The following is a 13369-nucleotide window of genomic DNA, read 5'->3' on the forward strand; positions in this document are numbered from 1 at the left end:
TGGGTAGATGTTTGACCTTTGTATGTACTTCCAGACACACTATAAGGGATAGTGATATATGTCAGCGCCTGTGGGTTATAAATCTTAATTGTCTGACTGCTTTAGTAAAAAGAAATGAATCAAAGGGAGAGGTCTGTCTATTTGCTTGAATTAAAAAAAAAATCATACATTCATGTATTCTTTCTACACTTAAAAAAACCAAAAAGGTAATGAGACATTATAATTTTATTGCATGTTAAAAATGCAGATTTAAAAAATTCTAATTATGCTTTTAGTAGCTAATAATTTAAGAATTCTTTTTGATCTTCCCCTGCTTTTCCAATCTTCTTTTCTTGCTTAATGTTAGGAACCCCAAATTGAAAATACCTCCAGTTTGAACAGGTTGAACTTGTGGCCTTGGCTATAATTGTCACTTCACAATCAATTTCTTATTTTAATCTTATTACACCTTTTGTCCTACAGACGGGTGAATTTTCAGCACGTTTCCTTTTGAAGTTGCCTGTGGATTTCAGCAATATTCCCACATACCTCCTCAAGGTAAAAATATGTGATCTCAGTATGATAATGTAAAGGAGCTTTTAAAGTAATTATTTAACTCTGAATATTTGTATGATTGGCTTGTCAGCATTTTCAGATAATGCATTTATTAAAGGTATTTATTATATGAAGATTCACTGAATTTGTTATGTAAAAACTAAAATAGTAGTCCTAAAAGTAATTTCAAAGTGAATTTTCCTTATAAGGTAAAATTTGTATAAGTAAATTAAATTTTGGGGAAAGTCACTGTTAGTAATCTTACTGGGAGGAAAGACTCTCATGGAAATTATCTAATAGGCATTCTGTCTTTAGGTAGGATTGCATATTAACTCTGTTGTGCCAAAACGCATCTCATTTTCCTTATTTACGTCAGCAGTTCATCTCAGGCACCTTCATAGCTGGTCTGTCCAGAATTGATTTAGACCAGTATATATGGGATTCTTTAAAATGTGATTCAAGCAAGGTATGGCTGGGAGAGTAGCCACTTTAGGGCAGAGTCTGCAGGTGCTTTGCACAGGAGAAGTAGAGTCAAGTGACTGGGCTATGGTTAGTGTGATGGAAACCACATGGACCAGGGAGCAGGTTCTGAACAGAAAGTCTTAACACAAGACCTGGGTTCATCAGAAATGAGGATTTCGGTTCTGATTTAAGATATGGTTAGCTGCCCTCAACCCCATATTTCTAACCTGGAGTTATATGGCTTTAGTGTAATGTAAGAAAAATGTCTGCCTTCCTAATTTGATGTTGTTCAGAGAGTTAATGGTATTTATTACAACCTAGAGAAAAGATAGAAACCTTGTACAAGTTTTCCTATATATTCCAATATATTTCCTATGTATTGTGGTAGTCACGCTTAATATTAGATATTAATCTTGATAATGATTGGAAGCATGGTCTCGTGGAATATAGACTATAAAAAAAGATTAGGGAACACTTTTTTTTAAACATTCCACTCAAGGTGGGGAAATTGTTTTCTTTTCCCCTAAGTAAAACATAGGATTTTTGTGCCTCATTAAACTTTCATTTTAAGTTTCTAGTTGACTAGTTTTCCACTCCATATCCAAATGATTATGAAGTCCAAATGAGAATGGAAGTCAGCAATTTATCTTAGTTTCTCCACACTCCTGTTGTGGAAAATATACATATGAGATCTGTGATTACCAAGCATAATTAATTTGGTTTAAGCAATTACTATGCTCTATTAGAGTAGCAAGCAGTCTCCTTGGTAACTCTTAGAAGGCAGATTCATTGACCTCTGTATATTCCAGATAAAGCTCTATTTCAGCTTATTAAAGTCAAATTCAGTAGTATATAAGAGTACATTATTTGTATAATCACTTTAATCCATAATTTACAGTTATAGTATCTTTGTTTTGATTTGTTGGGCCTTATCAGTTTAAATGGTTATCTTGCTTATTTGAACCTAGCATTGCCTCTTCTTATATTCCTGAGGATCAAAGGAAAAAAATGCTTCTTGGAATATAATCTAATTTTTTTCTCTTCAAAATAAAATTTCCATATTTTCTGTTTTAAGAGTTCTAACTTTATATTATTATGTTCTTACTTTCTTTGCTGGTCAGACAGGAAAAAAGTGAGACCTATTTGGCAAAATGGGAAAGTTTTTCCCCACGCCCCCAAAGTATGATGAAATGACATTTCTACTGCAGATGAAATGCCTACATTGCAGTATTGATATCTTTCTGGACCTTTAGGCCATGCAAAGAGAGCAAAGCAACAAGGACAAAAAAAAAAAAAAAAAAAAAAAAAAAAGGAAGCAAAGAAAGCGACTCTTATATAACACAAAACATCCGGGAAAAAATACCTGCATCCCAGAAGGCATCCAGAATACCTGTTGAAAGTTTTAAGATCTAAGTTCCTAAAGTTTTATCAAAACCTTAGAACATTTGGCTATACTATTCTTAAAACTAAGTTTGCATCAGGAGCTGATTTACATATTATTAGCATTCCGATACTCCTACTCTGATTATCAGGCTGCTGTCCAATAGTCTCAGTCCCCAAGTAAATTCTTTATGAGGATACTGTTCACCAGCATCAATGTATTTTTACCTTGCCATCCCAAAGAAATGAATGGTGAAGTAGACCTTTTAAATATTGGAATAGCATGAAGTTTGACTGCATACTGATTTGCTAGAGTGAGATTTCATTATGCCACGATGAAGCCATCATCCACTTACAAGCATACCTCTTTTATCTACTAATAGAATTTTTTGATGTTAGAATGAAAAAAGCCATTAAATAGCCAGCGATTTTACTTAATATTATGCTTTAGGTATATATGGTTCTTATGTGGAATAGAGTGAATTTATTCTGAAAATGAGTACTGACTTCAGTGTCTAAATTTTATTTTTGGATGAGGTAAGTCAGTAGGTTAGATAAATCATTTACATAAGAACTCAGTAAAAAAAAAACAACAAAAAAAAAACCAAAAAACACCTCTGTATTAGGGTTTTTTATCTGTAGATGGTGGAAATCCAGCACAAACTACTATAAATGAAATGGAAAATGTAGTACACATCCTGTACTTCCATAGTCTACATAGCAGGAAATGTATCCCATGTTGAATCATCTACAGATAGGCATGGATCAGTTTCCCCAGGTCTGTCCTACTTGGGCCAGGTCCACGCCCTTGAACTTCTCAACTGATAGGTTTATATTGCGAATCTGTGGTCCCCAGAATAAAGGGGAGATTATTTGAAATGACAAAAGTGTAATATTCACTACAGTTACTAAACCAGAGAAAGAGTGTTTTATACCTGTATGTTTTTTTTTTTTTTTTTTTTTACCTGTATGTTTTTTCTTGAAGAACTGGTCATGAAGCTGAATCATATATCATTAGAAGATGCTGCCCTGATTTTATTCCGGATGTGGTGAAAATTGACTTATGTGTATTCTGTCTTTATTCTCATTCTGAGAATTATTAAACTTGAGTATATGATGGTGGGAAAGCATTTTTTTTCTTCAGGAAAAGCATACTCCATTGTGAGATAACTAAGGAAAATTTCTAGTTGTCTACTAAAATTTTTTATCATCTGAGTCAGAAGTACTCAGAAACTCAAAAAAAACAAACAAATTCAGAAACTCGGAATATAGTGTTTTGGGAAGAGGAGAAGCTTACTTGTACACATGGTATGTGTGTGAAACTAGCCCCTTAAAATAATAAGTCAGTTTATTTAGAATATAGTCAAGTTAAATTTTTATAGTTAGGGACCCCTCTCAGTCGATGATACAGAAATGTCTAGGAAAATTGCAGTATCTCACTGCAGTAGAGGGCTAAATAGTAACCATTTCCTGCTGATAATGGATGTGACAAACATAACCTTTAAAGAATATCAGTGCTAACTTTTCTTTGTTTGATAAGACCATAATTGTTTATATAGTTGTCTTAGTCCATTCAGGCTCCTCTAGCAAAAACACCATAGACTAAGTGGCTTAAGCAATGTACATTTATTTCCCACAGTTCTGGAACCTGGGAAGTCTAAGATCAAGTCAGCAGAAGATCCATTGTCTGGTGAGGGCCTGCATCTAGGCTTGTAGATAGCCATCTTCTCCCTGTATCCTCACATGGCCAAGAGAGAGCTTCTCTCTCCAGGCTCTTCTTGTAAGGCTGCTAGTCCAATTCTGAGGGCTCCAGTCAAAGGCCCTTCCTCCAAATACTTTCACATTGGGGATTAAGCATCAATAAATACATTTAGGGAGGGACACGAAAGATTCATTTTATAGCAGTAGTCTAAGTAGTGGCTGGAACTTCTCTACACCAGGTACCATGGAGCCCTAGCCCAGCCCAGAGGTAGGACTGTAACCAATTTACTATGACTGAAGTGCTTCGACTTCTAATTTCTACAGGAATCTTCTTGGCATCATTTAACTTCCCTCAGTCTGAAGGACTGCTTGCTGCAGTCTAGTCCCACTATGGTATATGAATCATGATACAGTATAGATATGCAGTGAAGGTGACAGAGCTGAAGTTGGCCATCTATGTCAGGAGGTAAGGTTCCCAGCCTTCTCATCCTTTAGAAGCCACTGTGGCTATGCTGATGAGTCAGAGCACACTAAGTGCAGGGTTGTGGAACACAGGTTCCTGTGTCTAGCAGAGGCAGAAAGTAGCAATTATGATTGGGTTATCAAGGACAGGCAGAGAGTCTCAGGGAGATCTCCAGATTGGAATCATACATGGCTTAAGAAGGTCATTAACATGGAGGAGAACATCTAAGACTACATGCGTGCTGAGGTTATCCTGTAGGAGCTGCCTCCTCAGCCTGACTGTGACTGGTGGGTTCACCAGCTTACTCAGTCCCCTTTCTAATCACATGTATGTTCGAAACTGCAGGTGCTCACAAGACCAGGCAGGTACCGAGAAGGAGTGAATCTGGCTTGATAAAATACAGGAGGAAGTGGTGAGAGCTCCAGGGAGCCAGCCAGTGTGTGCTTCATGTGGAGCAGCAGCTACTGTGCAGCCTCACAGTTGTTCCCATGTGAAAATATGGGCCTCATGTTGCCAGATATGCAGATGTTATAAAAAAGAGCCTGGAATCTCAGTTTTTGTTTGTTTGTTTGTTTCTAGTATGAGAAAATGGCTGCTTTGTAAGTGATGGCAATGGATAAATATTTTTTTAAAACACTGATGGCCAAACAGAATGCCTCTGTGTGTTGGCCATGGGAGTTCTGAAGAATATCTCAGGTAGATAAGATATAACTCCCCAGGGCACAGGGCAGTCATTGATTGCTAGACTATGAGAACAGTAGATGGACAAAATGTACAGTAGTACATTTTGCCTTCAGATGTACAGACGCTGATTCTGAACTCAGGAACCACTCTGTATTTGTCTGTGTTCTCCAGAGAAGCAGAAAAAATAGATTATATGTAAGAGGAGACTTACTACAAAATTGGTTCACAAGGTTGTGGAGGCTGAGAAGTCCAGTATGTTTCCTCTGCAGGCTAGAGAACCAGGATAAGCCCAAGAACCAGGGGAGGAGAGGAGGCACTGATATAAGGCATGAAGTGTGAAGGCAAGAGAACCAGGCGTTCTGCTGTTCCAGGGCAGAGAAAATGGACTTTCTAGCTCAAGGCAGGAGAAGGAAAATGAGAGGAGGCAAGCGGGAGGAAGAAGGAGGAGGAGAGAGAGAAAAAAAGAGGGAGAATTCATCTTACCTTTTGTTCTGTTTGGGCTCTCAAGGAGTGGGTGATGCCCACCCCCATTGATGAGGGTGGATTTTCTTTACTGTCTCCTGATTCACATACTAATCTCTTCCTGAAATACCCTCAGAGAAACAACCAGGGATCATGTTTTACCAGCTATCTGGGCATTGCTTAGTTCTGATAAGTTGAAACAATGTTAACCATCACATACACATTCTGTTCATAAGGCTGGTGAATTCATGACTGGAGCCACTAACTGAAAGATAACTTAAAGTATATTTTCATAGAGCAGTTTAGGCCTAGATTTTTGGGTATTCTAGGACATAGAAAGTATATTTTACAATTATCTCAGGAGGTACGTATTGTGTTTTCTTTTGGGATGTATGATACTCCAGAATTCTATTACATATTTATTGGATACTTTTCTACCCCGATTGCTATCATGTTAAAGGATAGAGATCCATATGAAGTGGCTTGGTTCCCTGAGATTATTTTAGGAGTCTATGGAACCAAAGTAAATCTGGAGAGATTGCATCTGTTCTGCATGGTCTTGTCTGGGGGGAACTTGTAACAGTGTGCAACAAGTGCCAGGGGCCCTTGGGTTCCATTAAACTCTGGACGATGCCAGTTAATTTTAATCAGTGGTTCTCATGTTGGGCTACCCTGATACTGGCCCTACATCAGGTCAATGAAACTGGAATCTTTGTCAGTAAAGCTCAAATATTCTTATATTTTAAAAGTTCTCCAGGTAATTCTAGTGTGCACCCAGGGTTAAGAACTTCTGCTCTAAGCAGAAGCTGTGGCTTTCTACTTTGGCTCAGTAAACTCAAATGTAAATGGATTTATTGGCACAATGATGGCATGACTGCCACCCTGTCTAACACCTCCAGCCTCATTTATTAATGGACTGGCAGTGCTAAGCTTAGAAGGGTGAGAGTGAGGAAAGGGGACTAATTGGTATTGAATACATACTGTTTGTAGGAACTGGACTAGGTGCTTTATGCATGTTATCTCCTTTAATATTCTCAACAACTCTGCAGGGTAGTTTTTCCCCTGCATGTTTTTAAATAGATAAGGACTGCAGGCACCATTATGTAAGTGATCCAGGTAGCAATTTGTGGAACTAGGATTTGGATGCAGATTCCTTGGCTCTAAAGCCAGGGGTCTTTCCAACATACCACACTGTAGCAAGAAATACTCTGTATAGCTAGATTATTTTAACTTGAGTCATCAGAATGGTAAACTAGGACTCTTTAGATCTGTCTGAAGTAGAAAGAATAAAGATTGAGGAAGGATGCTAAAGTGAGAGCTGCAGTGGTCTGTGTTTACAGACTTACTTTGTAAAGATTTACAAAGATCTTTAAAAAAGTAAATCTGTCTGAAGTGTTTTTTCAGAGGCAAGGTGTTGATGTGCTCTGTGAAGCCCTGAAATGGGTAGGACAAAGGAGGAGGGTGATGTGGATGTCACTGAGTCAGATGAAAGTGGGGGATGCAGTGCACAGGGACTCCGGGGACAGCAGAGAGAAAAGAGAAGGTAGTCCTAAAGGAGTAAGGTGGAAACAGTGGTACAGAGACGAAGGTGATGTGGGGGAGCCGGAGGCAGCCTCTTGTGGTATGTAATTCTGAGTTAAGACGGCTGGAAATGTGAAGGGATACTGAAGCTCCCTGCCACTGTAGGAGAGTTTAATTGTGTTAATACATGAGTCATTTTGTTTTAACTGGAGTAAGGAGGTCAGGCAGACTTGGAAATGGGGATGACGCTGGAGCAGGTAGAGGCTGAGAAATTAGTGAGGAGGCAGAGATGGGATCCAAGCCCTTCTTCTCTTTCCTTGACTTGTGTTGTAGAGTGATGTTAAGGGGGATCTTAGTGTGACCCACTGGGGTGGCAGAAGGAGAACCTTGAACAGAGGTAGCTCCGGAGCCCCTCCTCTGCCCCAGCATCCTTAGCTGCTTACAGCTGCAACACAGTGTACAGAACGGGCTTGGCTTCATCCCCCTATTGATCTATCTGTCTGCCTATGAATGTATCCTTCCATCATCCATCCATCCATCCATCTATATTCTAACCCTGACCCTGACCCTGACCATATTGGCTTGACTTGGTTCTTCAGTGCAGTACTACTGTGCAGAATCCTGAAGAATTGATTTTGATTTAAAGTGATAGATTCAAATCCTTGAATCTGTCAAGGATTAGACAAGCAAAAAAAAAAAAAAAGAAAAAAGATAATTGTAGGCCTTTAAAAATGTACAGATTATTATAGATTGGAATGGTTAGAGAAACCTTTGTGACCAAATTTAGGCATAAACTAGACTTCCTAAAGAGGCATAGCTTTTAAAGGCAGGAAAGGGAAGAGGGACAGTTAAGTTGGGGCTGATCAGTTCACTCATGGTGGGACTGTGGGCATACTTGATTTAAGGTACAGGGAATAATCTAGACTGGTAGAGAAGTTTCTTGCAGAGAATAATGAGAGAAAAAGCTGAAAAGATGAGTTGGAAAGATCTTGAGTGCTTGAAGAATTACTTCAAACTTCATTAAACAGGTAGTCTTAATCTCTTTACACCTGGATTTTCATGGTAATAGCTTCCTAGTTCATTTCCTTGGCTCCAAGCCCTCCCTTGTCCAATTTCTCTGCAGTGTTACTGCTAGAGTAGTCTCCTTTAATCTTCTCTTGAAACAAATGATGGTTTCTTCTTGGATCCTGCTTTCAGAGCCTACCCATCCATGCAACGCTGTTTTATACTCTTCCCCAGCCTGTGCTGTTATTAATCTGAAATTGGCAGCTCTCCTCATTCTCCTCCCACTACTGTGAGGATTACCATGCTATCACTCACAGCCCCTATTCTCTATTTATTTATTTTAAAGATTTTATTTATTTATTCATGAGAGACAGAGAAGGATAGAGAGAAAGAGAGAGGCAGAGACATAGGCAGAGGGAGAAGCAGGCTCCCTATGGGAGCCCAATGTGGGACTCGATCCCAGAACCCCAGGATCACTACCTGAGCAGAAGGCAGATGCTCAACCGCTGAGCCACCCAGGTGTCCCTGAAACCTCTACTCTTTAATCTTTCCCCAGATTAATTAGATTATTACATTAATTAATTAATAGGTTAATATTTTCAGAGAATTTACTTAATTGTCGTAAGAATATAGGGAAGCCCAAAGAAGTTCCATTTACTTGCCCAAGACCGTTAAATGTTTATTTGGAGCTAATGACAGACTATCTAGTCTTAATTTTTGTCAGCTGGAACCAGAGAGGAGCTAAGTGATTTAAGTGGAGAAGAAGGCGAGCATGTGGGCAGCCCAGGTGGCTCAGCGGTTTAGTGCCGCCTTCAGCCCAGGGCGTGATCCTGGAGACCTGGGATCGAGTCCCATGTCAGGTTCCCTGCATGGAGCCTGCTTCTCCCTCTGCCTGTGTCTCTGCCTCTCTCTCTCTCAAATAAATAAAATCTTAAAAAAAAAAAAAAAAATAGGGTGGGGGGGATCATGAAACCCAAATGAGGAAGTGTAACATACAACTAAGGGAAAGCCAAGACCTGAACTTGGAGGACCTGATGGAAGAAAGTTGTCATCTAGGTGGAAGTACTGCAGGAGCCCAGAGTTGTGTAAGCCAAAGATTTTAAAATGTTAATGAAGAAGACAATGCCCAAATGCCATTGAATGAACAGGCCCAAGGAGGAGGATTTGGCTGGAGTCACAGGGATGGTGAGAATAGGAAAGATTTCAGTGTTAATGTCTGAGAGAGACCAGATTGTTGGTGTTCATGAGAACATAGATGAGGAGATATACTCAGTAGGTATTAGACAAAATGAGTCGTGGAAATGGGATGGAAACTTGAAAAACTGAAATGACTAAGTAAATTGTGAAAAAGCACAACTGAAATGATAGCATACTGGCTAAAAGAGTCATAGAGAAGGCTTTTCAAGAAGTTGCTTTATTTATTTATTTTTTAAAAGATTTTATTTATTTATTCATGAGAGACGCAGAGAGAGGCAGAGACACAGCCAGAGGGAGAAGTAGGCTTCCTGCAGGGAGCCTGGTGTGGGACTTGATCCCCGGTTTCCAGGATCATGCCCTGAGCTGAAGGCAGACACTCAATCACTGAGCCACCAAGGTGTCCCAAGAAATAGCTTTAATTCATGACAGACTTGAATATGATAATCTTACTGGTGTTCTCTCTGAAAAATTTAGAGGGAATGTTGCTGGGGAAACCTGTTTCAAGTGGTGCTTTGGTCCTTTCATATGGTCAGGGAAAATAGGTAACGGTGTGAGTGTTGGAAAATGTGTGTGTGTGACAGTCACATTTTATGACTTGTCATCAAAGATTGAGTTTTCATAAGTTCACAGTTTTGAAATTTCTCATTCTTCTCACCTTCTTTTAGGACCAGGGGGAAGATTTTGCATTCTGTGCACTCAAGAAAAGAGAATTAGGCTGATTAATTTCCCTGGGTGGTTTTTTTTTTTTTTTTTTGATAAATTCTTACATTGTCCTTTATTATTTGGAATTGTTTGAAAGTCCATTTAGTTTTACATATTGCTAGGAAGGAAACTGATAATCTCCCCAAAATATTCTCTTTATTTGACATCCAGCCAGCTAGTTAGGGCGATATATATTGATTATAGTCATTTCTCAGCAAGCATAAGATAGCAAACATTAAAAAGTTTTCTGATCCTGATAAATGACTATAAATTCAAAGACTGACCTCACAAAGGTTTTTCTCTAAACCACAGATTAAATGATGGCTCAGAATTTGAGACCTTTTAGTTTAGGGAATTTTTTGGCTCCAATAAAATCACGCTTTTAGAAATAAAGATTACTTTAACTCATTTGTGTGAAATCTGGTTTTAAAGGAAAACAGTTTGTCTGCTGCTTGAAAGACCATAAAGAATTCACAGGGAACCCTCATCTTATCTCAAAGGAAATAGTTTCTGTCTAGTCAAATAGGAGCAGACATACTTTTATAAAAGTGGGAGTGTGTACCTGGAAGAAAGTACTGTAAAAGTAGGGTGCTGTTTATTCTTGTAATAAGGCTGATTTATCAGTGCTAAGTTGGAGCCAAATTTAGCATTTAAGACCTAACTGCCAAGAAAGTAGTGAGATGGTCTGAAAACTTACTGTGCAGGGAACTTCCTTTTCTTCCTTCATGGAGTAGGAGACCCCTGGCTGCTTTTAGTTCATTGCCCTTGTTCCACCCCCCTCTTCTAGAGACAGAAGCAGGGCTCAGAGAAAAATACACTGTAAATCAGGGGCCCCCAAACGTCTTCTCTAAAGGGCAAGATAGTAAAATTTTAGGCTTGCAGGCCATATGGTCTCTTTCACAACTACTCAGTTCTGCTGTCACAGCATGAAAGCAGCTACAGACAATATGTGAATGAATGAGTGTGGCTGGGTTCCAATAAAACTTTATTTTCAAAACCAGGCCCGGGGCTGGATTTGGCCTGTTGGCAGTTGTTTGCCAATCCCTTCTCTAGACTCTGGAGGGGAATATTTTCTTCACAAAGCACTGGGAACAGCATGGAAAGATAAGTAAAGGGATTTGGTTCAATGAGGATGAGTGGTTTTTAATACCATGGTCTCTTAGTTTATATTTTACAAGTATCTTCAATGTGGTTGAAGGCTCCCTCTCTCTTTTCTTTCCTCGTTTCCTTTCCTTCCTTGTTTCCTTCCTTCCTTTATTCCATCTGCTTTTATTTTTAAGTAACCTGTTAGTAACATATAATTTACTAACTTCTCTTCCAAGTCTTAATCTCCCTGCTAAAATATGGTCAGGCTCTGCACACCCACCAAATTGTTGGATACACTAATGAGATGATGAATATGATGGTATTTAATGTATGTCTGAGCTTGGAGTAGATGCAGAATAGAAATGGTTTTGATTTTATTGAGTCATTGAATTATATTTCAAAGTATTGAATGTATTGTGGACTAGAAAGAGAGTAGGTATTCCACTGAGAGGAAGATAAATTATATTTGTTGCTTCTCTCTTCCCCTCTCCTGATTTTCCTCATCTAGAATTCAAAATCCAGGTTTACTCTTGCTCCAGATTTCTAGATAAGATTTATGGTAGTTCTGACAATAGTATATTTTCCTACTAAAAATGAGCAGTCACAGCTGGCTCTGTGAACTTCCTTTCTTTGGGTGTTCTTTTATAGTTTTATTTGGCCTTTATTTTTTATGGTGTGTTTGTGTTTTTGTTTTCTAAATTAGAATTTTAGAATATAGATGTATGTCAAATGATCATCAGTTGACCTGCTTTGCTACCCTATCACCATATGTGGTGATAATCCTTCAAGTATAGTCTGTTCTGCTACAGAGCATGCCTTAGTACCATGAATCAGTTCATACATGGTTGGTAGTGGAAGCATGTCAGTATAATACAAAAGTTACCACAGTTGATTTTTCCTCTCACGTTAATATTTTGACTACTAAATAACAGCAGCTGAATCCAAAGGACGGCAGTACAGATGAACACAGCAAGCTGTGGGGGGATGTGATGTTGCACACAATGTCCATTCACTCCATATCCTTCTACTTGACTCAATTTTGCCTTATACCTTGTACTTAAGTATTTATCGCATGGTTTCCCCTGTTCTTTGTGAAAAGAAACAAACTCAAGGCAGTGAGCCAGAGCTCTCCCTCTCTGATGTCATTACAACTTGCTTCTCCACAGGTTGAGATAATGTCCCCCAACTCTTTCCTATAACTAAGCAGTCCAACCTTTCCTTGTAGTCCCTTTCATGGTTATCTTTGCATTTTCAGGAGTCTTATATTTACTGTAATAATTGTTTATTAGGAATATGGCTTGGTGTTTTAAGGATTTTAATATTTTTAACTGGAGTTACTTTGTGGTTACAAAGTTATATAGGCAACTGTAAGGTAAGCCTTACCATATTTTTCTCATCAACCTCTTATTCTTAATATATAGTTTACTAGAATGCAGATTTTTTTTAAATGAATGAATATATAATGTTGTAATAGAAAACACCTATAGGGGATCCCTGGGTGGCTCAGCGGTTTAGCACCTGCCTTTGGCCCAGGGCGCGATCCTGGAGTCCCGGGATCGAGTCCCACATCGGGCTCCCGGCATGGAGCCTGCTTCTCCCTCTTCCTGTGTCTCTGCCTCTCTCTCTCTCTCTATGTCTATCATAAATAAATAAATCTTTAAAAAAAAAAAAGAAAAAAGAAAACACTTGTATTTTCAACCTGAGATTCTCTTCTCTTATAGGCTAGGCATTCTTAATCCTTTATACTTTCAATATATATATATATATTATAAGTTTTAAATTCTTCTCTATCCTCATGCTTCTCTTTAGGAAGTGTGCCAGATTGCTAGCATCTCTCTTAAATTGTGGTGCCTAGAAAGAAAAAAGCACAAAACATGAGATAGAATTGATCAGGTCAGTGTTCCATTAGAACTCTTCACCGTTAGTTAGTATTTATTGTGTTGGTAAAAAACCCAGACCTCCTTGTTTTTGTTTTTTTTTAAAAGATTTTATTTATTTATTCATGAGAAACACAGAAAGAGAGAGGCAGAGACCTAGGCAGAGGGAGAAGCAGGCTCCATGCAGGATGCCCAATGTGGGACCCGATCCTGGAACCCCAGAATCACATCCTGAGCTGAAGGCAGAGGTCCAACCGCTGAGCCACCTAGGCATCCCCCTCCTTGTTTTATTAAT

General features: G+C 38.8%; 1 protein-coding gene across 13 annotated transcripts in view; it reads left to right on the forward strand.

The window, feature by feature from the left end:
* BABAM2 (BRISC and BRCA1 A complex member 2) overlaps positions 1-13369 on the forward strand; it is a 449505-nt gene that overhangs the window by 190788 nt on the left and 245348 nt on the right. For 11 of the 13 annotated variants that reach the window (XM_049096100.1, XM_049096094.1, XM_049096103.1 and 8 more), the window contains exon 6: positions 463-537. The exons of the other annotated variants lie outside the window; for them this stretch is intronic. In XM_049096100.1, coding sequence (XP_048952057.1) covers positions 463-537 — 75 coding nt within the window. The remainder of the gene's footprint in view (positions 1-462; positions 538-13369) is intronic. 13 annotated transcript variants of the gene reach the window in all.

This window comes from Canis lupus, chromosome 17 (genome assembly GCF_003254725.2).
Source record: "Canis lupus dingo isolate Sandy chromosome 17, ASM325472v2, whole genome shotgun sequence".
Lineage (NCBI taxonomy): Eukaryota > Metazoa > Chordata > Mammalia > Carnivora > Canidae > Canis > Canis lupus.